The 27,635-nt window shown below is 40.8% G+C and overlaps 1 protein-coding gene across 4 annotated transcripts in view; it reads right to left on the bottom strand.

The window, feature by feature from the left end:
* The window catches only part of ARHGEF26 (Rho guanine nucleotide exchange factor 26), a 71,915-nt gene that overhangs the window by 27,107 nt on the left and 17,173 nt on the right, over positions 1-27,635 (bottom strand). For all 4 annotated transcript variants that reach the window (XM_083739355.1, XM_083739358.1, XM_083739356.1 and 1 more), the window contains 2 exons: positions 23,349-23,405; positions 18,636-18,796 (listed from right to left, as the gene is read on the bottom strand). In XM_083739355.1, coding sequence (XP_083595481.1) covers positions 18,636-18,796; positions 23,349-23,405 — 218 coding nt within the window. The remainder of the gene's footprint in view (positions 1-18,635; positions 18,797-23,348; positions 23,406-27,635) is intronic.

The following is a 27,635-nucleotide window of genomic DNA, read 5'->3' as shown; positions in this document are numbered from 1 at the left end:
TAAAATGGAACAGAGCAAATTTACAAAACATAATTTATTAGTATATTATCTGAAAGGCTAAGAGGTCTTTAAGTGACTTCATAACCAAATAATTATATGCTACAGTACAGAGATAACTAGAACAGCCTACAGAATCTCATGCCAGAGCCATGACCTGTCTCTTTCTCTGAAAATCATACATATGCTTTTATTGCCAGTAGAAATTGGTGCTCGTGTTTGTTTGTGTGTGTGTGTGTGTGTGTGTGTGTAAGAGAGTGTGTGAGAGAAAGAATGGAAGATAAATGAATAAGCTACCACAATACAGATGACAAACCAACATATTTCACTGACTACATTACAAGGAACTGAACCAAAAGGAATGTAGGACTATGAATTCATTTTGAATAAAGGAAAGCTTAAACTGAATGGAGCCCATTCCTTGTTTATTTGTACCATTTGGGATGGGCATGGGAAATTAGCTGCCTTGGGTGGCAACAGGAACAAGTAGCTACTCCTGGCAGCTGCCACCCACCCCCTCCCCATGCTCCAGACGCTGTATTGTTTCTGTGCACTGTCCTCCCCCACCGAAAAAAATGGTAGTCACCATTCCCCCCCAAAATGTACAAAAATGACACAATGTATAGCAAAGATAGCTAATGTAGCAAAGTTGAATTTGAATTACGAAACTAATGAAACTGTAATGAATTTATATCAAAGTCGCAATGAATATGAATGGCATACTGAAACAGATTGAATTTATTTTTTGCACACCTCTGGTTTAAGGAATATACCCATTGTACTGCTTCTATGTAAAAATGAAAATATAGAAGGTGTAAAGTATTCATGAATCGTACAAATTGAACTGCTAATGCATTCAAGATTTTTATGATAAACAGATCCAAATGGAGATGAAATCATGTTTTCTATAAAATGTTGCATACTTTCTATGCTATTTTATTCACAGTGAAAATATAAAGTCCTCAAATAATATAAACACCATGCAGAAATTTGAATGTAAGTATTCCACTCAAATGTAACTTCACAGCACTTATCTAGAGAACATGATGTGTCTACTTCCTATGTTTCCGCTACTGTAAAAAAGAACCATGAAATTTGTTCTCTGTAGCCAAGTGGCCTTTTTATACCTTTATTCCTATTATTTCATTGAAGACTGCTGCTACTGCAAGCCAAGGTTTGGTTTGTGGCTTCACTGGATTCTAATCTTTGAAATATCTGGTTATGTGTTATTTCTTATATTACTTATTCCATGTTACTATTTGTAGGTTTTTTAAGTAATTGAATTTATATCAATATATAACTCCTGGGCAACTATTTGTGTTAAGTTGTGGGTGAACATATCAGACGACACAGAGATTCTTCAAACAGCTCTTGTTTATTCACAGGACAGGACAGAACTGAACTGAAGGGCTCAGTCAGCCTGCTTATATAGAGCTCCAGTACCACGTTACTGTAACAACGTTCTAAAACTATCCAATCACTGAACGTCACTTTCAATCCTTCATTTGCATAACTATCTACTGTATCCCCCTGCTGGCCCAGGGTCAGAACTTCAGTACATAACAATTTATATGTTACTTAAATAGTGGGAGAGCAAGCCACAACTTATGGTGCGCCAAGCCAAATATTAAGTACAAGGAGCTGAACAGTGACCTGTTATTGCTGCCCATGACTGCAATGATGATGATGATGATGATGTATAGCCAAGCACCAAATCCACAAGTTGTGTTTAGTGAATTACTGCTGTTTTTGGAAGGAAGAGCCACAGCTCAATGGTAGAACATCTGATTTACATGCAGAAGGTCCCAGGTTCAAACCCTAGCATTTTCTGGTAGAGCTGGAAGAAACTCCAATCTGAAACCCTGGAGAGCCACTGCCAATCAATTTAGACAACACTGAACTAGATAGTCCCATGTTACTCGGTATAAGGCAGCTTCCTATATTTAGGAGAACCTTTAAAAGAAACCCAGGTGTTATGGGTTCCAGAAGAGTACTGCTGTTTTCAGTTCTACAGTGACTTGCTAATTTCCCAATGGTAGTAGGATGGCCTTACCAGAGCATACAGAGCAGCTTCAGTAGCAAAGGATCAAAGCTGCCATATGAATGAGAGCAGTTGTTTATGCAGAATTTTTCGTTTCCCAGCTTTTGCCCACAGACCTGAACCCTAACCACACAGACTCCACTTGCCACCCCAGACAGCAGGCTACTCCAGTACCACAGATCTATGAGTGGGAGACCTGTTTGTGTATAGATTGCATTTGGTAGATCTAAGCCAACCATGACCAAACTTGACCCTCCAGCTGTTTTGGGACTACAGTTCCCATCATCCCTGACCACTGCTCCTGTTAGCTAGGGATGATGGCAGTTGTAGTCCCAAAAGAGGTGGAGGTCCAAATTTGACCATGCCTGACTTAAGCAAACAACCGAAAGTTTTGAACTATCACTTTGGCATATGCTCTATTGGCAAAAATTTGCTTACACTGGAGAAGAAATTGGTTTCATTATTTGACATTTTATGATCTGAAGACATGTTTGACATTCAAACAATTGTGAATTTAAAGCTCAACTATCCTGGCTATAAAATTTATGTAATGTCTTCAGAGAGGAGCAGTTTGTAGGAAGTTGAGATTAAGTCAGGAAAGCACAGGATAAATAATCTTTTCTCTTAAAGTAATTTGGTGCATCTAAATATTGGTTAATCGTTCAACAATGTACATAAACCTTTTATCTGTAAAGCTAAAATAAAGCTTCATATATTTCCTCACAGGAAAGATCAGCAATTTGGTTGGGGATAAGATATCGTAATAACGGTTATGGGTCCATTTAAAATTGAGTCTAAAGCCCTTTTAACAATGCAAAGGGATTGCTTTAAGTGCTTTCCTCTTATCACTAAGAAGGTTATGAGATTAATTTAAGTTTAAACTAAACAAGTTCATGACAGCATATTCTTTCCCCATCTATCTCCTCATTAAAATAAATATCTGCTGTGTAATAATCTAATCTAACTCATTCTGCTTATTCCCATGATGCTTCATTGACCCATCTAAAATGTATACACGGCTCTTTTGCTCTCACTACTCAAAGAAAAGTTGAGTTTTAATCAATCTTTCTTGCCCAATGAGAAAGTGAGGTCTCTCTGAAAATGTTTTCTCCTTTAATTAGCCAGCTCTTGCTGAAGGGCTTTACTATGGAGTCAATATGTTGCTCTGCAAGTTCTTTTCAATTAACACCAATGCAGAGGCCTCAGTGTTTCATTGGGTCCAATGCAACTTAAAGCAAAAACGCTGAAGCACATGGTTGTGATCCAGCATTTCCTTGCATAAAATAAGATCTTGGATGCATGCACAAAACTCCACATTCACAAACTTATCTCTACAGTATCAAAAACGGTTTGGAGCAACTTCTCCCACTGCAGTAAAGAGGGCTGTGTCAGCCACTGGACCATGGTATGCTGTTTCTGAACAAGAGATGGATTTTAACAACTAATGTCATAGTCATTCTACAGCATATGCACTGGGTGAGCAAGCAAAACTGTTATGGGTCTTGTATCTAGCCCTCCCTCTGAAACACTGGAGTTTGCTGGTGCTAATGCATCCCATTTTGTGTAACCCATCTGGGAAACCCCTGCAGCACTCTCGTTGCCTATTGTTCCCATGTCCTCCAGTGTCAACCTCCAAATAATGATGCAGAAAAGGAGGAAGAAAATGTGCATCTTTATAAGCACCCGGGTAAAGTTGATCTGAATTTTACAGAGAGGGGGGGAGCTATCATTTTTGGCATCTGATACTAGAAGCCTTCCAGATCTTTCTGGACACCAGTTGCTATCAGCCCCAGCCAGCAATCATATCAGTCAAATGATTGATGACCATTGGCCATGCAAGCTGGGGCTGATGGGAACTGGTGTCCAGAAAGATCTGAAGGGCTACAGTAGCAGAGTATACATCTGTAGGTCCATAGGTTTCCCACTCCCATGTTACTGTGTGGCTCCATCTTTAAAAGGTACTGTTGAGAGAAGCTGCTTATGGGAGTTCAGTTCCTAACAGGAAGTTTAGGGCCAACAAAAATAAAAACAAGTATTTTCAAAAGGGTACATTCATGAGTATAATGCTCTGCAAGAACCAGGTGTCTACTATTTCTGGTTGCCTGCCACCAGTCATCTGTCATGTGCTACGGACATGTCCAAAGCACATGGTGAACTACGGTAAGTGATGGGCTTCAGAATGGAAACTTTGGTTCAAAAGAAATTGAAAACAGGTTGGCATTTGTTGTAACTTCATACACTTTATAACTGATTAAAACTCAACCTTTCTTCCAAGACCTTTGGTGAACTTTCGTTCTGTTTATAAATTCTCTTTTTCCTTGCTTTCATGTGGGCCTCTTATGTTGCAACACTCTACAATACAGTCCACACAGAAAAAAGCAGCCTTCTCATTATACACTAACGATGTACAACGCTTAAGTTCTACAAAACGACCACAAATGGCTTCCTTTTTACAAATTCAGTTGAAAGACCCAAATTTAATACAGCCTGTATACACAAACTCTATTGCAGGGTCAAAGCGAAAGTGTACAAGGTTGTTTTTGTTTTTTTTAATGAACACTAAATTCCATTCAGTTCCAGCTGATAAGAGATTCTTCTTATGCACCAAAAAATAATCAATGCAAGAAGACCTGGCAAAGTTACACCGAAGGCTGCACTCTTTCAAATATATTTAACGTGACCAGCTGATGACATATTTCACAATACATATCGAAACCTAACAGGAATGGAATATTTATCTACTTTCATGCCATACCACTTATACAATTCAGTTGTAACTGACTGGTGTTATGCTCAGTTTAGAAAACTAAAAGTGGCTCCACAAAAGTGTTATTTAAAAACACACACCTAACCATAAAAAGGTACTAGGTACAGCAGCTACTAAATTCTCTGCCTTAGATAAAGCATGGATTCAAATTCCTAGGACTCATCTGTACATATTACACAGTAAACGGGATAAAAGCAAGAGGTTTTTCTGAACTTTGTTCCCAGTAACAGAGCAATGGAGACGGAGCTGGTTTCCATAACAACCTTTTTCACCATGTGACAAAAGCTTTTCTTTTACGACACATGATCGTATTGCAATCCTAATCCTTACTGAAAGCACTTTGATAAAACATAATAACCTTTGTCAGTACACCTTTGTACGCTCTGAAACCTTTTCAAAGGAAGCACAAAATTACAAGCCAGAAACATTAGTAAACAACTGAAACAATTGTTTTTACTATTTCTCCTCTTAACACATGGCACATTTGGCATGGTGTGTGTGCCCGTTTGTGTTTACAATGTGAAATAATTATATAACTAAAACATCCGTGCAAAAGGTGCACAGTCATTATCTAAATAATTAATAACTCTTTCATTATTTTGCAAATAGTTCAGCAACTTGTCACTGAGACTGAATGGTCAGCTAGAATAGCATGGTTAGCTTACCAACCACATGTAACATTCACTAGTCTTGGATAAACTACCAACACTAGACTTTAGCTGTTTAAATGGAGCTGACAATCTTATTAAGTAGAATTAGGACACTGCAGAAATATAAACAGAGAAAACCACGGAGATCTGAGGAGGGAGAGTTCATGATGGATGAACTGCTTTTCCACCTCTAGTTTTTTTCTTAATTCCCCTTCTATTTACCACAGTGAGGGTAAACGGATGATGCCACTCCAGAGCTGGCAAAGTTTTCTGGCTGGTTTGTCAGGGAAAACCAAGTTTTTCCAGAAGCCACCGGCTCCATTCAACCCCGAGCAATCAAGAAGCAGTGAATCTCCTTCTCCGACTGACTGCCTCCCTGTCTGATGACAACAGAAAAGTTCAGCAGCCTCCACAGTTGCCCTCTCCAGGAAACCTGGGATTGCTCCCTAAAAGATACATGAAAAAGATTTGTAACAGTGCTTACTGTCAAGAATAGTAAGTATGGGAAGCACATGAAAAGGCTAGAGAGACTGAAAGGGAGTGCTGAGGAGAAAGCAGGCAATGGAAAGAAGCAATGTTAATTATCTGTTTAGAGGCAACTCCAGTCCTTGCAGGGTGAAGAAGGATTGCTGCAAGCTCAGGAAACTACTGAGCGGTGATTCTATCACCACATTAACATGCAGAGTTTAACATGCCAATCATGCCTGTGGAAGCAAACATAGTTGACATACCTTAAACTACACCATCGAAGCTTTTTATTTTTAAGGCAGAGACTGGGAACCTGTTTTCCTCCAGATGTTGCACTACAACCCTGGCTAGTGGCCAAGTTAGCTAGGACTGATTTTCTGGAGTCCGGCAATATTTGGAGGGCCACGGGTTCCAAATACCCAGTTTAAACTGTACGCTTAGAAAGGAGTGCACCACTTTGATTCAGATTAAATTTAATCTGTCACCTTCTTGTCCACCACTGGTCATTGCTTTCTTTAGGTAAAGGTAAAGGTAAAGGTACCCCTGCCCGTACGGGCCAGTCTTGCCAGACTCTGGGGTTGTGCGCCCATCTCACTCAAGAGGCCAGGGGCCAGCGCTGTCCGAAGACACTTCCGGGTCACGTGGCCAGTGTGACATCGCTGCTCTGGCGAGCCAGAGCTGCACACGGAAACGCCGTTTACCTTCCCGCTAGAAAGCGGTCCCTATTTATCTACTTGCACCCGAGGGTGCTTTTGAACTGCTAGGTTGGCAGGCGCTGGGACCGAGCAACGGGAGCGCACCCCGCCGCGGGGATTCGAACCGCCGACCTTTCGATCGGCAAGCCCTAGGCGCTGAGGCCTTTACCCACAGCGCCACCCGCGTCCCTTATTGCTTTCTTTACAAGTTACCAAAAAGTCTTTAGTGGAGGTCAATGAGTAAGTGTGTCAAGTTTAACGCTTCAAACCCCAAGCAAACATTCAACCCACTACACATAGCTAAATATTAATCTCTCACCAAGTTGATTTAAGCAAGATAGTTATCGGCCCCTGCACAAGCAAAACCTCAACACGTGGATAACTTGTGCAAAAGAAAATATACAAGACATAATTGTTTTGGACACTTCATTTTTGACATCGCAGGTGTAATTTAACTGAAGTTAAAACTGGAACTGAGCCAAAAGGAGGGAAACTCGCCGCTTTTGTTTTGCTGGGAGATTATTGTGAAAGAGAATAAAGCACTTGCCTAAACAGGAATTGCTAAATTCACTCTGGATTGACTGAAACTACCTGGAAGCAGACAAAAAATACTAATTTAAAAATATTTAAAGTACTTTCATTGTGTTAAAAAAGGGGGGGAATTACATATGCTAGAGCAATGAGGGACAGGGCAGAGCAACAGCAAGGTCAGAGCTAATTGGTTCCACCAATGTGCTTGAACTGCACTGACCTCAAAATAGCCACTATGCCTTGCCCTCTGACCATTTTGGTACACAGCAGCAATGCCACCAGAAGGAAGTCAGGATCTGCAGTGATGTGCCTCCCTGCTAGCCACCACTGAGCAACCCCATACTCTGGTAGCTGCCCTGGGCTCCTTTGGAAGAAAGGGCACTATATAAATTTAATTAATAAATAAGACAGTTAGCAATCCTGACTCCAAACTACAGCTACAACCAAAGGGGGGAATATGGGGGGGATCCCCAAACAGCAGACCCCCAAACAGCATATTAATTGAGGAGGGGGAGACAGCATCATCAATAAAGCTCACTTATCAGTGCCTGCAACAATGGCCAAAAGCAGCCCACAGCCAGATGAAGACAACAGCCACACAACAATAAGGACATGCCACCAGCACACAAATCCTGCATCACAACACCCAACATACAAAGCGACTTCACAAAGCCCCCATTCCGTAAGCTGCAGTGACCTAGCCAGCAGCAACCCTGCTATTGCCACTACCCAGGCTAGAATACAGGTCTGGTGTTTGCATCTCCTGATGCTGCTCACAAGCAGTTTTAGAGCACAACACAGAGGAAAGGAAAAGAGCCTACACAACACACAGCATCCACAACACCCAGTCAGCACACAGTCCTCCTTAGAAAAAGGGTTCAAGACCAAACCAGGGAGTAAAAGACTCTTCCACCAAGTCACCGAAGTAGGGCTAGGTCATGAAACAAGGAGAGCAAACCCATGCAGAGAGTAGGGCGGCCAGGTACACTTGCCCAGGTCCTTGGAGTGCTAAACTGGCCAGGGCCAGGGATCTGCCATTTTTTTTTTTTTTTAATAAATTTTTATTAGGGATTTTTACAAAATAAAGTACAAAAATAAACAACCTTTCTTTTATCTCAACAGAGTTTCATGACTTCTTTGGACTTCCTCACATCTCCCGCTGCCATTTTCATCATCATAAATTTTTCCCAGCAATTTATCATCTAATTTGCAAATTTTATAACCACTTATTTAAATATAATCCTCTGTAAATTAATTTCTCTTAATCTCACTTTACATCCCATTTCGATCCGATTTTGTGGTGGCCAATTATTTATGATCAAACATCCTACTTAACTTTCCACCAAATCACAATATTTTTGTAAATAAATCTTAAATTTCCTCCAATCTTCTTCAACCCTCTCTTCTCCCAGGTCTCGAATTCTGCCAGTCATCTCAGCCAGTTGCATATAGTCCATCAGCTGCATCTGCCATTCTTCCAGAGTGGGTAGATCTTGAGTTTTCCACTTCTTGGCGATAAGTATCCTTGCTGCTGCTGTTGCGTACAAAAAGAATGTTCGGTCCTTCTTTGGCACCATCTGGCCGACAATGCCCAGGAGGAAGGCCTCTGGTTTCTTAAGGAAGGTATACTTAAATACCTTTTTCAGCTCATTATATATCATTTCCCAGAAGACCTTCACCCTGGGACAAGTCCACCAGAGGTGAAAGAATGTTCCTTCATTTTCCTTACATTTCCAACATTTGTTGTCTGGCACATGGCATATTTTGGCTAGTTTAACTGGGGTCATGTACCACCTATATATCATTTTCATTACATTTTCCTTCAGAGCATTACATGCCGTGAAGTTCATCCCCGTGGTCCACAACCTTTCCCAATCCTCAAACATAATATTATGCCCAATATCCTGTGCCCACTTTATCATGGCCGACTTAACCATTTCATCTTGTGTATTCCATTTCAACAGCAAGTTATACATTCTTGAAAGTACTTTAGTCTTAGGTTCTAACAATTCTGTTTCCAACTTCGATTTCTCCACCTGGAATCCTAACTTTTTATCCTTTTTAAAAATTTCTTGAATCTGAGCGTAATGTAACCAGTCTCGCACTTTGTCTTTCATTTTTTCCAAACTCTGCAATTTCCAATTGTTGCCCTCTTTCTCTATTATTTCCCAATATTTCGGCCATTTGGCCTCCATATTGGGTCTTTTTCGGGCCTTAGCCTCCAGAGGTGATAGCCATCTTGGAGTTTTATTTTCCAATAGGTCTTTGTATTTTGTCCAGACATTAAACACTGCTTTCCTGACAATATGGTTCTTAAAGGCCTTATTGATCTTAACTTTGTCATACCATAAGTATGCATGCCAGCCAAATGCATTGTTAAAACCTTCTAAATCTAACACGTCAGTGTCCTCTAGAAGTAGCCAGTCTTTTAGCCAGCAGAAAGCTGCGGCTTCGTAGTACAACCTTAAGTCTGGCAGGGCAAAGCCCCCTCTTTCTTTCGCATCAGTTAATATCTTAAACTTAATTCTGGGCTTTTTGCCCTGCCAGACAAATTTAGAAATATCTCTCTGCCACTTCCTGAAGCACTCCGTCTTATCCACAATTTGCAATGTTTGAAATAAAAACAACATCTTAGGCAATACATTCATCTTAATAGCAGCAATTCGGCCTAACAAAGAAAGCTTCAATTTTGACCAACTGTCCAAGTCTCTCTTAATTTCAGACCAACATTTTTCATAATTATCCTTAAATAGACTCAGATTTTTTGCTGTTATGTTTACCCCTAGGTACTTTACTTTTTTAACCACAGTTAGTTCTGTTTCTCTCTGAAACCGTTCTGACTCTGCATCTGTCAAGTTTTTTCCCAACACCTTAGTTTTCTGTTTGTTTAGTTTAAAGCCCGCTACCCGACCAAAGTCCTGAATCAATTGTAACACTCTTTTTGTACTAGATTCTGGCTCTTGCAATGTCAAAACAAGGTCATCTGCAAAAGCTTTAAGTTTATATTGTTTCACTCCGATCTGAATCCCTTGCACCAACCGGTCCCCTCTAATCAAGTTCAAGAGCACCTCCAGGACAGAAATAAACAGCAAGGGGGAAATCGGGCAGCCTTGTCGTGTCCCTTTTTCAATCTTAAACTCTTCTGTAACCACATTGTTAACTATCAGTTTTGCCTTTTGTTCTGAATAAATCGCGTCAATCCCATTTTCAAAACCCCGCCCCACTCCCATTTCTTTTAAATTCCCCTTCATAAATTTCCAAGAAATATTATCGAAGGCCTTCTCCGCGTCTATAAAAATTAGAACTGCTTTAGTGTTAATATTTGTTTGCAAAAGTTCCAAAATGTCAATAATGTTCCTTGTATTAGCAAATAAATGTCTTCCTGGGAGAAAGCCTGCCTGGTCTTTATGAATTATCTCATTTAAAACTCTTTTGAGTCTTCCTGCCAAAACGTCAGCAAATATTTTGTAATCCACATTTAAAAGGGAAATGGGGCGGTAGTTCTTAAGTTGTGTCTTTTCAGTTTCTGATTTTGGTATCAATGTGATGAAAGCTTCCTTCCACGATTCAGGCGCCTTCTTTCCCTCCATAATTTCATTGCTGACCTCCATCAGTGGTTGAATCAAATAGTCACTTAATGTCTTATAGTACTTGGAGGTCAAGCCATCTGGCCCTGGAGACTTGCCCAACTTCATATTCTGAATGGCCTGTTCTATCTCTAGTCGTGTTATTTTACTATTCAGGAGTGATCTATTTTCTTGTGATAGTTTTTTAAGTCCATTTTTCTCCAAAAATTTTGCAATCTCTTCCTCCTTTTGTGGCCCTTGAGTGTATAATTTCTTAAAATATTTCTGGAAGCATTTTCTAATTTCCACCGGGTTCTGAATATTCCTTCCTTCTATTTCCAAATTTGTTACTATGTTCAGCTTTTGTCTCTTCTTCAACTGCCAAGCCAGCAGTTTCCCACATTTATTAGCCGATTCAAATGTTTTTTGTTTCATTGATTTAATCTTCCATTCTATTTCCTGATTTATCAATTTGGAATATTGTGCCTGATGAAGTTTAATTTCTCTCAAAATCGGCTGTGACTTCGGGTTTACTCTTAGTTTCTTCTCTAACTCTTTAATTTTCCCCAAAATCTTGTCCTTTTTCTCATTTTGTAGTCTTTTCTTTATGGCGTTCTGTTGTATCAAGAACCCTCTCATCACAGCTTTGCTTGCGTCCCAGATTGTTCTTTTTTCCACAGCAGTGTTCAAATTTATCTCAAAATAGTCCTTTATTGTTTTTTTGGCCTTCTTGATAATCTCCTGATCTCTAAACAAGTTGTCATTCATCTTCCATCTAAAGGAGCCGGTTGGTAATAATGTCATGTCCATTTTCAACGCGTTATGATCGGAGCAGGTCTTTGGGCAGATTTCCACTTTCTTCACCTTAGGAGCCAGACCTCTAGAAATCCATATTTGGTCAATTCTTGTCCAAGTCAGTTGGGCTTCAGAGAAAAATGTTCCTTCTTTCCCTAAGGGGTTCTTTGTCCTCCATATATCAATCCAGTCCATGTTGTCTGTCATTTCAAAAAAGGTCTTTGGTAGTCTGCCTTCTTTAGTAACCTTTTGGCTTTGTGACCTATCCATGTTTGTAGAAACGATCCCATTCATATCTCCCATCATAATGATGTTATCATAGTCCAGATAATCCAGCATAATCTCATGCAACTTCTTGTAGAATTCTGATTTCCCTTCATTTGGAGCGTAGATTCCTAATATCAAAATTTTCTCTCCTTGGTGCTGTATTTCAATTGCCAAAATTCTTCCATGTTCATCTTTAAATAGAAATTTTGGTGAGAGGCTCTCCTTTGCATATATCACCACTCCTCTCTTCTTAACTAAGTCCGAAGATATAAATTCTTGGCCTAACCTTTTATTTACCAATATTTTTCTGTGGAGCCTAGTCACATGTGTTTCTTGTAAACAAGTAATGTCTAGTTGCTCCTTTTTTAATATGTGAAAGATTTTCTTCCTTTTTTCCGGACTGTTGCAGCCATTTATATTCCAACTTAAAAGTTGCAGAGACATCCTGGATAGATCTGTTTAGTTTCCTTGGGATGGTATTTTGTTCTGTGAGTCTTCAGGGTTCTGAGGTACAGGCACCTGTGGTGGTTCAGGCCCTGAGGGTAGTTCAAGTCCTTTATGAAGGTCCTCTCCGTAGGCAGTCAAAAACTTATCCCTATCTTCCAAAGTTCTAATTTTAATCTTCTTCCCTCTAAAGGTAAAAGATAGTCCTTGGGGAAAGTCCCACCTAAAGATGATTGAGTTGCTTCTCAGCAGTTTTACTAAGTCCAAATATTCAGATCTAAGATCCAACAGCTGTTTAGGAATGTCCTTAAAAATCTCAATTCTTTTGTCCGAAATGTTCAGAGAGCTTCCGTAGTGCAGGCCCAAAATCTTGTCCCTTTCCTCCTTTGATCTCAACGTAATCAAACAGTCTCTGGGCCTTTCTCTCTTTGTGAGTCTTCCAAGTCTGAAGGCTGACACAATTTTAAAATCTTCCTCCTCTAGACCCCAGAACTTGGAGAATTCTTTGGTCAGAAACTCAGCTAGATTACCTTCTTCCACTTCTGGTATCGATCTTATCCTTAAATTGATCTCCCTGTTCCGAAGTTCCAACATAGAGAGATAGGTCTGATGTTCCCCAACCTGCTTACTGAGCGGCCTTACTTCTTTTTCCAACTCTCCCACTCTTTGGCTGGTCTCTTCGGCCAGTTTCTGATTTTCACCTGCAGCCTCCTTCAGTTGTCCGATTGCTTGTGCATTCTGTGCAACTTGCCCAGATAATTTGTTTAAAGTTTCTGTATTAAGATCAATTTTCGCAGTTTGTTGGTCAACTTTCCTCTCCAAAGACTCCAATTTCTCAAGAATTCTCTCTAATACAGAACCAGATCCTCCTGAGGCCATCTCTTCTAATTGTAAATCCTCAGTTTCTTCCTCCCCTGCCTGTGACAGGGAGGTAACTTTTTCCTCCGAGGGCAAAGTGGGCACAGATGATCTGCGTGCTTGTGAGGCTGCAGTTACGGTTGTCAGAGTTGTTTGTCTGGTTCTTAATCCCTTTCTTTTTGCGCCACTCATTCCAAAGTTATCTAGCAGTCAAGGTCAAGCTGAGTTATTCCCATGGGAAAGCTACGGCCCAGATGGTAGCAATCAAACAGAGGGCCGGGAAATAGAAAGTAAAACAATGTTTTTGTTGTAAATCCTCAATCCTCTAGGGGGAGCATAAAATGTCCTAGGAAGAAGAGTCCATTCCACATACGAAATCTGAACCAATACTTAGGGATCTTCACAAAAGTAGTTTTAGCAGAGTTGGTTTTAGGTTTGCCACAATATTTCAAGTTGTGCTTACTGGAGTTCCAAAATGCAAGAACGTAACCATTCTGAACTCCCTCAGACTGTCTCAAAGTTTAAATAGAATGTATCCAAATTTGCAGTCTGACAGTTCTACTGTTCAGGCAGTTCTGACACCTGGGCTTCTTAAACAGAATTGTAATCCACAAAGAAAGGAGTATATAAGTCCTAATAAAAGTCCAAAAATCAATTGCTTACAGTCTTTAAAGGGAAAAGTAATTTCTGCGGGTGCTCAATCTGAGCTGTCAAAAGTTCTCTCTATGCCTCCACTCCTCCTGCTCTTTGCTTTAAAAGTCAATGGCTGCGGAGGACGGACTTCCTTTTCCTCGTCTCTCCGCTTTCAGCTTATTTTCAATATTTTTAGTCCCGAAATTTAGTAAAGTCCTCAATTACTCACGGGTTGTTACGTTTTAGAATCTTGTGTTGAAGGAAGAAAGGTCGGCGCTCACCGGCAACGGCAACGCGGCTTCGCTCCGCTGAATGCGCATAGACCCACAGCGCCGCTACCCCCTCTGCGATCCGGAGCCCCTTACGGGGTTCCCTCAACGTTTCGGGGGTAGCTCCTGGCGCCCGCCGGGTCCCGAGACCGCAGGCTTCCGCTGCTTGCGGTTTTCCAGAATGGGTCTCCGCTTCGCCGTAGCGGACGACCCTTTTCCAGCGTAGCTTCCCTCTCCCGGTTAGGAAAGGGCAGCCATTACCGTTCGCGCCGCCTCCGGAAGTCCGGATCTGCCATTTTTGTTTGAGCTTGTAATTTATTCTAAGAAGAATCCTTCTCTGGACCCCATCATCTGCATATTTTGTTAACAACTGATGGGCTACCTAGAAAAACTTCACAGATCCTAATGACTTGGACAAATAGTATTTCCTTTCAAAGAAGCAAACACCGTCTTTCTGTAGTTATAGGTGCTGGGGTAGGACAGAGATGAACTGATAAGGCACAATGAGGTAACTGTCCACTTACGGAAGATGCCAAATGAAATGTTATCCTGTACAACAAGTTTCCACTAAGAAAAGGTAAACAGTAACTTAACTGATTAAGCACTGCAGCATTAGTCAGTGCCTGAGGACAAATATTATACTGTAGTTGTTGCAACTAGAGAACTTGATGTACTTAGACCATATCATATCCTTTTCTGTATTTCACAGAAAAGGCTAATTTTCTGTGCAAGGTAGGTGAAGGGGCTCTTTGTTATGTAATAATGAGACGTTTGGTCTTATATGGTACTGTCAATCAAGCAGTCACAGAGAAAACATAGGATGCTGTGGAATATGGGCTTTGTTTCCAATTTAATGTTTCTATATAGCCCTGCAGTAACAATTTCCACAAGTTGATTATGTAAACCACGTAGAAAAGCTTCCTTTTGTTTGTTTGGAATCTACTGAAAGTGACCATGAGTCTTAGTATTTTGAGAAAGAAGAGCAAATATTTATCTCTATTCACATTGTTTTAAATTAATATTAAAATCACTTACAGTACAACTGTTTTACTCAGAGTAAACCCAGTGAAATTAATGAACATGGCTTGGTTAGGTCCATGAATTTCAATAAATCTGCCTCTGAGTAAAATGTAGTTCAACACCACCCTTTGTTAATTTTACATTTATTTATTTACTTTCACATTACTTTGTATACCCAAACAAATGTCAGAAAGACAGAAATACAGATCTTAAAAACCCCCAGAGAAAACAAATAAAACCAAGACAAAACCTATAATCTAAAAAGAGAAATAACCATATTCAATTAATAGCCCAGTCATGAAACTATCATGCCACCTAACACGGATGGTATGAACATTTCACATCAGTGTAAATTTCATGAATTGTGACATTTATTTATTTTCTAAGGTTTATATCCCACCTTTCTTCCATCATGCAGTCTGCAGGCAGTCACCCATCCAGGTACAGTGGAACCTCGGTTTTTGAACATAATCCGCTCCGGAAGACCGAAACATTCTTAACTGAAAACTCAATACAGAAGCCTCAATACAATAGGGAAACTCAAAATGAAAGCTGCGTAGCACTTTCGGCTGCTGAAAATCGTTCAAAAACCGGAATAGTTACTTCTGGGTTTTCAGCGTTCGAAAGCCAAAACATTCAACTACGGAGGCGTTTGGTAACCACGGTTCCACTGTACTACCAGAGCCCTGACCTCTACCATTGGAATCTCTATCATCTGGCAGCCAAAAAGATCCATGTTCAAGCCCTACTTCAGCCATGAACTACCAGATCGGCAGCTCTAGCTAATTCACTTACTTTAAGCTTCAGTCCCCCACCTGTAAAATCAGAACAATCAATAGTTCTTCTGGGGATAAAGAGTGTGAAGTACTTTGCATAGTGTAGTGTAGGATGTTATGGAAATGACAGATAAAATGCCAATGTATTGTCAGCACTGCAGCCGGTGTTCCTCAACTTTCTACCTGTCCAGATGTTGGAACTACAATTCCCATCAGCCCAAGTCAGCACGGCCAATGGAAAGGGATGATGGGAGCTGTAATCCAAAACATCTGTAAGGCACCAGCTGGGAAAAGACTGTTTTAGGATGATATGACTTTTTAAATACTGGTACTGGGTAGCATAAACACTGATCCGTTCTTAACGAATGGCATCTATTATATTTGCTACATATCACTAAACACACTACAGCAAACCATACTTCTGCCATTTCTTTTGATGACAGTAACACTGGAGAAAGCTGTGAAGATGAAAAATTGCTCTTAGAACAAGAGAGCCATTTTGGCTGCAGCCAGGGCACTGGAAAAAAATAAATAGTGCAGCGACATTAAGCTAATGAAGTTCAACTGCAAGTTAAACAGGAACCCTTGGACTTAGGAAAGAAAACAGTAGTAAGATAAAGTTATGGGATGCTGTGTGGCTTAATATGCAAAGCCTGGGACTGAGAACGCAGGAATCAACTGTTTGGAATTTATTGTGTTTCCTCCAATATCTAAGTAGTGTCTTGCTTCTCTTCTATGGATGGAGACACTTGACAGTATATTTATCTATCATCTATCTATTTATCTATAGTATTTATTTATCTATAGTATCTATTTATTTATCTATAGTATATTTATCTATCACCCTATCTATCTATCATCTATCTATCTATCATCTATCTATCTATCTATCTATCTATCTATCTATCTAATTTATATCCTACACTTCCTCCCAAAGTAGCCCAGGGCATCAAATACATCTGTGATACAAAATACAATAAAAACAAAATAAAAACCCTCAGAGATATTGAGTAGATTTAAATTAATGCAAGTTTTGGACACCTGGCATAAACAGGTTTTATGCCTTAAAATGATGGGACTTCATGTGACCATTTTTTTCCACCACAAGACATGCATCCACTACTCAAAGGCTAATAACAATCACATATTAATTTTCATATTCTTATCTTCCATATCTATAAAAAACAATACAAGTAATGTATGGGGAAGAAAAAGATAATGTTCCTAGAATTAAGCTGTATCATTCAATACACAGTGAAAGATGATGCATGTTTACTCGGAAGTAAGTCCCAAAATGTTTGGTGGGCTTACTATGCTGGGTGTTTTTGGTATGACAGCCTAAACGATCTATCCCACTAAACATCAACGGCCCATAAAACAAGAAAGAATAAATCTGAAGTACTGTCCAGAAAAGATTAGAAATGCACAGGGATTTATACACACTCAATTTAATCACAAAGAAGCAACAACTAATTCCCCAAACTTGTTTTGAAACAAGAGCGTCAACGAGTATAAACATTTCACAACCACGATTTTTTCAAGTTGCTGTAATGCAACTGAATCACTGACAACAGGGGTTTAACTTGGGTGAATCTTGTTCCCACACATCTCTAAATGCTTGGAAACTACTCTTTGCTTGATTCCAAACCAGAAGAGATATGGAGATTCCAAACCAGAAATGCCTTAATTAAAGAAATCTGTCAAAGCTTTTAACATTGTTCAGATTTTGCAGGAAATCACCTGCCAATTTTTACAGCATTAGTAATCTATTGTTAAAGGACATGTGCAACATATACACAGCCTTTTTTGAAAAAGAAAACAATCTCTTAAAATATCTTTCAGGGCAATGATATATATCACAACACGACTTCAAAGATCAATCATTTTTAAAGTATTGCATTCCATTTTAAGGAACAAGACAATCCCTAGCTTAAAGATGCAATTCCGCAGGCCTATTTCCTATTGATTTCAACAGGATTTAACACGTGTCCCTTATTCTTCTTTAGATTGAACTAAATGCACTAAGAAAGAATTAGCAATGATAACTGCCAACTGTAATAATGCAAGATGGATTCAAAAGGCATCACAGGATGTCGGAAAACAAGCCCATATCAGGAGAAACTGGCAACTCTCCCAGGCACCCGGCATGATTCCCTGTTGACCTCCCTGGCTGCATTCCCCAGCAAGATCCAGGCTAGGTCGCAATAGGCGATCCTTCTCAGCGTGAGAAGAACACACCCCTCTTTCCTGCCCGCCCCCTGGGCAGGGGAAAGAGATAGACAGAAACGTATTTACATGCCTTTATTTCTGTCTTCGCAGCGTTACAAAAAACATGACTGCTCTCTTCAAGCTCCAGCAGTCTAGTAACAAACACTTCCTGGACAGGAACAAACGGAAGAGCTCATATTACACTCTGAGCTAATTCCGGTGCTTCGCACTGTGAATTGACTGTCCCTCTGTTTCCCACGGGCAGTCCCAACATTCCCATCATGTTTACTTTTCAAGCTAGCACTTTGCAGCGGCATTGCATCCATATCGTAACACAGGCATCACATGACCAAAGCATGCAGTGGTCATGACCACCCCCTCCCCACAATCCGAACATTCAGATGGCATTTGAAAAGGCTCTACATGCACAGAGCCCATTCACACATTGGCCCAAATGTGTGATCTTCCGGAGGACACGGCGGCTACATGAAGTGTAGACAAGGAAGCTCATGGAACCTTGCATCCCCTCACACATTCTTTCAAAGCATGGGTGTGGGAGGATATCTGAACTCCCCTTAACAACTTGAAAGTGTATAAAAGTTCCTTTGCATAAACAGGATAAAGGGGAAGGACCTCTGTTTAAAACTTACCTCTTGCTTGCTTCGCAGACATCCGCAATATTGGAAAAAAGGTGATGGCTTTCTGTTTTGGTCATTGTAGTCCCCAGTTCTTTGGAGTTCTTAAACATCCGGATCAGGATTTCCAGACTGAGCAAGTATGAATGTTCGGAAGATATAACTTCAAATATAGCCTGCGTGTGGGAAGGGGGAGACACACACACACACAGGTCACTTATTTTAGCTTTAGGATGTGAAAATCCAGGATCAAAACCCTCCTGAAGCAATGAAGTTCATGGGATGGTCATGAGCAGGATTTTATGGCCTGGTTGAGATATATAACTATCTCGCTTGAATGAACTGTGATTTATGGAGTTGAGAACTTAGCATAGTGCCTGTGTGAACAGATACTGCTTTCATAGTTTCTTGGCAGTGATTAAAACACATTTTCCCCAGTCTGGATATAATGGAAATTGGGTGAACAAACTTCAAGAATCTTGCATTGAAGCATATGCAAGAAGGGAGGATTGTGTGTGGCCACAATGCTTGTACTTGGTCCAATAAACCATGGTCAGATATCAGATCAAGATCTTTGCGCCTGAACTGGACCAACCTCTCAGGCTAACCCTCACAAAGAGCAAAACTGGCAATAATGTTAAAGTAACTGTTATACGCAAAGCGCTTGAGAAATCAGTATTAGCAAATAGCACCAACTACAAATGTTTGCAAAAATTAAAAAGCTGCCATTTATAAAATATATGTTTGCTCTTTGTAGCCCAAGCAAAAATCCCCCCCATTATTATTTTTAACTACAAAAATAAGGGGGGAATTGTGGTTTTTATTAGGAAACCTTGTATAAGCAAAAGCCCCAATTAATGAAAAAAGAAACCCTGCATAGTTGAAGATTCAGCTCCTTGAAAGCAGTGGAAACTGAGAAGCAGCTTTGCCAGATACTTTTGCAAAAGGTCAGCTGGCTGAAAAGGAGATGGGCTGGTCTCCAGAATGCAGACGCAGGCCTCCCACACAAGCCTTCCCAACCCACATTTCTTCTCTTTACTCTGGCAAATCCTACACAGCACTGCCTATCAGCCTCTTCCCCCAGCTTCTTTCCTTCAGTCAGCTGAATGCCTAAAACAGAGTACCTGAGAAGGAGGCTTGATTCAAATATTGTTTGACTACTTATCTGTATACCACCACCAGTGTGTGTGGTGGTACACTGCCGGTGCACTAGTGTACAGGACAGGCCCCCGGCCCCAAAGAGCTTACAATCTGAAATCTGACATGGGGAAACAACACAGGGTGGGTATGGAGCTGCAGGGGAAGGAGACCATGAAATAATTTCTGTTACACATACTTAAAAGCTGGTTGCACGTTTATAAAATAGCATGTCCCCGTTAATGTAAAGTATTATCTGGTGTTTCTATATCCACCAGTTAGAAATTCTAATGATTGAGCAGTATATAAATACCTTAAATAAATAAAATTCACATGTCGTTGTTGTTTGCAATGGGAGGACATTTTGACGTATCAGTTGGGATCATGATGTGGATGCTGTTTTGTTTTTACGAATCCCTCAACTTATGACTTGGAAAATGCAATGATACATATTCTACTTCGTATAACTTAACTGGAGGGAATGGAAGAAGCCACAGTGCTATCACTCAGGCTTCCCACTAATCATCTTGTCCCCAAATTTATGCTGCACTCACAGGCAATTTGTTGCTTTGGCTGCAATCGTGAAGAAAGGGCTTGCCTAAAGAGAGCAGCAGAGTTCTGTAACTAATTTGCTCTGGTGTGTGTGTGTGTGTGTGTGTGTGTGTATTTGTGTGTGTGTGTTTCAGAGAAAGGACACCAGAGCCCTCGTCTTCAATGCTATTTAAGAAATCTTTGTTCCCAGTTCCATCACAGCCCTCATTGATTCCTTTCAAGCTAAGAAATTCAAGGCGAGGCACAGCAGTTTTTTGAAAGTGAAAATGAGATATGGGTTCGACACTTATACATTCTAGCAAAGCATACAATGAAAAGAAGTTTTCGATTACCCCGATTTCAGAATACTTCAAAACAATCATCTCAAAACACCAAAACAAGGAACGTTTAAGATCATGCATAATCTAGTGACACTAATCTGAGATGAAGAATGATAATGCATTTGCCAATTACTATTTCTTACTCAAGGCAAGTGACAGTCCCCATGAGTGACAGTGTGAAATGTAGTTATCGTTCATTTGCACGGCATCAATACAAACAGATGTGTGAAGCTTGATAGCTTATGCATGCTTTGTGGAGCTCTTTAGAGACCAAATGTATACAAACGCTTTGTATGTGGCCCTGCTGGAGAAGCAGATGCAATCAAGGATAGAATGCGCTAATGGTTTAACGGGGAAGATAGATATGTATTCCATCTCCATCCTCTCTAGTTCAGCCTATTTATTTCTCCTTGGCTTTGTACATTATTTAGCATGTTGCATTAATAAATTGCAACAACACACATTGTCCAACACAACCCATTATGTGTGTATTTTATAAAAAAAGCACACACCTTACTTAATAATTTCACCCTCTGCCCCGTTTAATAGCTGCCTTTAAAAAGACATTTCTTTAACTATGTCTGCAGCTTAAACAAACCACTCACCTAAGTGAAATGGCACCAAAGTCCTGACTATCACCAATGTATCCTTTTTCCCCTCTTTGGGAAACTCAACCTTGAAGGTACTTCCTGATTTACCGAGACAGAATGGGTTCATTTCTCACTGGCACTTATTCTGTCCTCAAGTGGGGGACTCAAGGGGGGACAGCATTCATTCCAGCATCTCTTCTTGCCAATGGGAGGAATAGTCCTCTTGCCCTCAGAAGAATGTAGGCTAAGTGGCTAAGGGAACAGCACAAGATACAAACCAGGATGGCAAGGGTTAAAACCAGTGGGCAGCAGGTGATGGCAGATGTAGCACAACAGGCTAACATTGGAGGCAGAGTGCAGCTGGCAGTGGAGGACCGGCACTTCCCAGATGAGCATGAAAGGGCAGCTAATGTTGGCATGAGATGCTACCTTAACAATGGAAATCCAGGCATGCACTAGACAGAAACCGTGATTTTCTTTGCTGCTCTGAGCCCTGAAGGCACAAGAGAGGTAACTCCAGTGCAGTTGCTTGTTACCACATTGTATTTGGAACTGACAACAGCAAGTCCCATGACCACAAAGAGGAAAGGTTTCCAGGCCCACATCTGTCCCAGTTTCCTTCAACTGCCAAATTGCTCATAACCACCATTCATCAGAAGGTCTTCCAAGCCCTCTGAATCTCAAGTTGATTTTCCTGCTTGGTTTTTAAAAATCCTAACATTCTACAGGCCTTACATCTCTCGCCCCCTGGAATCCTATAAGTATCTCTGTGAGCTTCTTTTGCCCTGATCTGTAGCTTATTATTATTTCATTTATACCCTGCCCATCCGGCTGGGTTTCCCCAGCCACTCTCAGAACACAGCTCCCAACAGAACACTAAAAACAGAATAAAACTTCAAACTTTAAAAACTTCCCTGAACAGGGCTGCCTTCAGATGTCTTCTAAAAGTCAGGTTGCTGTTTATTTCCTTGATATCTGATAAGAGGGTGTTCCACAGGGTGGGCACCACTACCGAGAAGGCCTCTGCCTGGTTCCCTGTAACTTCACTTCTTGCATTGAGGGAACCGCCAGAAGGCCCTTGGCACTGGACCTCAGTGTCCAGGCTGGATGATGGGGACATAGCTGTCAACTTTTCCCTTTTCTTGCAAGGAATCCTATTTGGAAAAGCTGACAGCTATGGATGGGGGTGGAGACACTCCTTCAGGTATAGCTGAAGAGAACTGCCCTGTCCTCTGGCTGTTGCCTAGCAAGTGCTAACGGAGCAACCAAAAGCAGATTTATTAATTTACTTCCCAGTTCACACATAGACTGGACTTATTCTAAGAAGGATCTTCAGATATTTCCTTGTGATCTTTCACTAAACAGGCAGCGCTGATCTGAGGGTCAGCCCTCTTCAGGTGACAGATCAAACCCATAACAACTAGAGGAGATTATCCACATTTATCAAGGGGTACAGCAGTAGCCTCTAATGGGCTGAGGAGGAGAAAACAGGATGCATTTAAGGGTCATTCACCCTGTTCTGTCTTGAAGACATAGGGTAGTACGAAGAGGTCCTATGTGTGGAATTCTGCACACAGAACATTCCTGCTCATGGGAATAGGGGTGATGATTTCCCCCTAATCCCCTGCAGCCCACAGAATTTTGCACAGGAGGGTTGAAGGGTCATCTGGGACAGTGTGAAAATCACCTCCCCGATTCTATGGGGAGCAACCTATGCTGGGGCGCCACTCCTTTTGCAAATGGAAGGAGCTCTTCCTTTCACAAGTATAGCTCAGAAAGCAAACGGAGAACTGAACAGACAGGTGGTTATGAGTAGGGCTGAAGAGACTGCTTATTTCAGATATTGGGCATGTTCACAACATTTGCATATTATTATTATTTATTGCATTTATAGATATATTACCCACTTGCATTCTATGCAAGCTGCAAAATCCCAGGTAGTCTGTATCAAAAGTTAGATTTCTACTATAATTTAGTTCTACTAAATTCTACTATAATTTAGTTCACAGAAATGGAACAGAAAAGTGTACAACATTTATTTTTTTAAAGTTTTCCTCCAGAAAGCAAGCATAAAAGGATGACAAGCTTATGAAATAATGAATAAACTGTGGCTATAATAATTAAGGTACCTCTTGCCTTTTCCTTTCTTCTTGGCTGATGGTCTGGTATAGCCCATTCTTCTTCACCTGAAACAAATGATTAACCCTTTACATATATTTTTGCAATACACATGTTTCTCCTCTATTGTTTTCCATCAGTAATTGACTGAAATTTTCATTTGGATGGGCCCCATTCAAAACAAGGCATGAACTCATTTCCCAGACATAGGAACCACCAAGCCATAGAACATCCACCTTGTCAGGTTTTAGTTACAGCTTATTGGCACCCACCTAGACCAACTCCAGGCCCTGGTTCAGCACCTGAACAGCACCACCCAATTCAATGGAGACATACAACTAAGTGCCATCAGCATACTGCTGACAAATCACCCTAATCCCATGAAAATGGCACTCAATGGTTTCATATATATGTTAAGCTGCATGCAAAATAGAATTTCTTCTTGCGCTATCCCACAGCAGTCACTATGAGGCTGAGGAAAAGTCTTCCAATGCTATTCTCTGACCCCCGTCCTGCAAAAGTAGGAGCATAACCACTGTAGAAGACAACACCCCTATACTATCGGTTAGCATCATTCAAAGATAAAGTTAAAAAGGTTCATTTCAGTAACTTCTCATTCTGCAGTATAGAGCTTTATGACCGACTGTCTTATGAAGGCTCTTTCAATGAAGGAAAGATGTAAAAGAAAATGAAATCAAACAAAACAAACAGGAAATGATCTGTTTCAATATTAAGAATAAAGAATTTATGAAGGTAGCTGCAGCACTCAGGAGTGGAAATATTCCTGCAATGTTTTTACACATGAAGAGGAAAGAAGTTAGTGCTTCCCTCCAAAATATGGTCAAGAATGTCCCTCCTTTTCCCCCTATTACATCCTGCGATAAAATGGCAGAATATCTGCTTCACTTTAGAACATTTTGGCATTAACACTGTGCTTAACTCTGTGCCAACAGAGGTAATCAGCCAGCGAACCTATTGCTTTTCTATCCAGGATGAAAAACTGAGTATGTACCTGTAGTTCCAAAACAATCTCAAAATACAAGTTTGGCCTGAAAGTACAAGCTAGCACATGTTCAAAATGTCAGGTTACTTAATCAACAATTTGAGACATTAAACTGTGCTTACAAAAATGAAAGTTTTAGATTTAACAAATCATTGTTTGTGTAGTCCTACACTTTTATACATATATAGAAGCAGAACTTCACAGTAGGTTTACCCAGATTATTGGTGAAAGCATGCCCGTTCTACAGCCTTTGAAGGAAATACCTGTATAGTTGTGATTTCTTTTAACAGTTATATCTGAGCAGTGATGTGTGATACTGATTTGCACACGCCCCACTCCCCAGATGGTTTCCTTCCAGTTGGGACTTATTCCCTGTCTGCGAGCCTGACCAGAGACACTCACAAGCATGCACAATAAGTATCCATGTGTACATCAAAACATACAAATAGAACTAAAAAAAAACCCCGTTTTCAGAACTATGCATAAAAAGCAACATCTGAGAGATGGGGAACATGGTCAACTTCCATCAGCCCAAGCCAGCATGGCCAATTGCCAGGGATCATGGGAGTTGTAGTCCACTAACACCTGTATGACTTTTTGTTGAATCAGGAGGAAGCAGAGGTTTCAACAGATGTTAAGATTTGGACCCATCCAAAAGACTCCAAGTCCAAAAGGACAACAGTGTTTTTCTTGACCTTTAAATCTTTAATACAGTGGTCCTTCGGTTTATGAACTTAATCCGTTCCAGAAGTCCATTCTTAAACCAAAACCATTCTTAAATTGAGGCGCACTTTCCCTAATGAGGCCTTCCACTGCCAGTGCCTTTCCACCGTTCGGTTTCTGTTCTTAAACAGAGGTAAAGTTCACAAACCAGGACACTACTTCCAGTTTTGCGGAGTTCGTAAACCGAATAGTTCGTAAACGGAGCTGTTCTTAAACCGAGGTACCACTGTAACCGAAGACCTGAACACCTCTAGCAACACTGCTATCTACCTCAATGACCCTGCTGCTTGGCCATCCTCCAAATTAAAATGTACAAAAGGGGCAGCGTAAGCTCACAGGCAGAACCAACCAAGAGTTTGTGGCTTTGCACCTGCACAGACCTGACCTTGCTGCATCCTCATCCCTTCTGGTAAGCAGCAGCACCATTGCTGCCAGGAAGCCATTGCTGTACCTCTGGCTCCACCAAGTGACCCATTCCTAGCCTTGGGGGCCTCTTGGGCCAAAAGGCAGCAGAGAAAGAAACTATTTTAACAGGACAGAAATGTATCCAATAAATATAAGTTTAAAAGCACCAGGTATTCAGCTAACGTCTACTCAGAGCCAACCTAATGGAATAAATGATCATGACTAACTTAGGTACATTAATCAACAACTCTACAGGCAGGCCCCGCCCCACCTCACGACATGCATTCAGTACGTGTGTGACTGTGTATACGCACATCACGCCAAATCCAGAAGTGACCTGGAAATGTCAGAAGGATGTCACTGAAACATCACTAAAAGGGCGGAAGGGAGGTGGGGTGTTTGCCAGCTTTTTCAATGGGTTTCAATTACAGTGGTACCTCTGGATGCAAACGGGATCTGTTCCGGAGCCCCGTTCGCATCCTGAGCAGAACGCAACCCGTGTCTGCGCTGGTTGCAATTCGCCGCTTCTGTGCATGATGTCATTTTGAGCCTCTGCGCATGCGCGAGTGGCGAAACCCGGAAGTAACCCGTTCCGTTACTTCTGGGTCGCCGTGGAACACAACCTGAAAATGCTCAACCTGAAGCACATTTGACCCGAGGTATGACTGTATACACAATTTCACCAACACACGTGGTGCCTTGGGACATAACCCATAGACTCTGAGTGTTAGCTGAATACAATCCCCTGGAAAGGAGTGGGAGCTTACATAGTTATTTTTTTTTTCTTATGAAAAGAACTGAGTTTGCCAGTGTATTACAACACAAGTTTACTCAAAATTAAGTTCCACTGAGTCCACTGGTGCTCCTAGAAAATTTGGTATAGAATTGCAGTCCAATCACAGGAATGCAGTACACATTTTAGTTCTGTTTATAATCTAGCCCAGTGGGTTCCTTTCAACTTAATACTGTGGAGTATTTTCACTTCCACATTTCCAGTGTAAGTATAACACACAGTTCTCTCTAGCTCAACTGGTCGCTCAACTGAAGCTATTAACGTTCAGCATCATTTAAAAACATTCTAATATAATTTCCCCTTCACTTCCCATATAGACTTACAGCTCATGTAATCTCTCATACACAAGTTATCCTCCATTTATTGCATACGGTGAATGGGGCATAGTAGCATTTATTAGTTCTCCAGTTATAGCCACAGAACTGTAAACAAAGAGGGCTTTAAAAAGTGGGGTGGGGAGAGAACGCTTTAACTGTATCATGTCTCAGAGGCCTCGGAATTGTTTTCAAAAGACTTTCTGTTCCCATCCGATGCTGCTTTTTCCATCAAGTCAATTAAGTAGAGAGAAGCAAACAGCTAGATTAAACATATTGCATGAAAACAGCAGCACAGTGGTAAAACATGTGAAGAGATTTGGGTTCAAGTGGTCAGCCTCCACCCATACAACCCTGTCCATACTTTGAGATTGGTTTTAATACTTTTGAGATCCTTATCTGAGATCAATTAAGATCGGAGAGCACAAGGGAAATGTCCTTTTCTGTAGCGGCATCACACCTCTAGAATGCTAGCCATGTGCAGTGTATTTACACAGGTTTTGATTCTTTTATTGTTGTAGCTGTACTGCATTGTATTTTAACTTGGAACACACATGCACACCTCACTTAAAGGCAACACTAAAATATTTTAAATAAAGACACTTCTGCTCATAACTAGGGTGAGGTCCTAATTTCAGTAGATTCCCCTCCTCCATACGCAGGCCTCATGCCGCACATCTTGTTCCTATTAAGCCCCTTGATGTTTTTTGGAGGAGGTGTGTTAATTATGCTACTGTAGTAGAGAACGGACTAGAAAGATCTGTTCCAGAAGCAGAAGCCCACTTGCAGTTCTTAGGATCCCAAAAAATATTTACATTTGCACACATGCACACAAATGATTTGCATATCATAAGTTGTTTTCCACTAAGTTTTATTCAGAGTAGACCCACTGAAACGAATGGACCCAATGTTTTCATCGCAACATTTTCATAGAATTGTAGAATTTTGAGTTGGAAGGGGCATTAAGGGTCATCTAGTCCAACCCCCTGCAATGCAGGAATCTCAACTAAAGCATCCATGACAGGTGACCATCCAAACTCTCCTTGAAACCCTCCAATGA

Source organism: Podarcis gaigeae (assembly GCF_964106915.1).
Source record: "Podarcis gaigeae genome assembly, chromosome: 5".
Lineage (NCBI taxonomy): Eukaryota > Metazoa > Chordata > Lepidosauria > Squamata > Lacertidae > Podarcis > Podarcis gaigeae.
The sequence above is the reverse complement of the archived record's forward strand: the minus strand, read 5'-3'. Positions and strand labels throughout refer to the sequence as shown.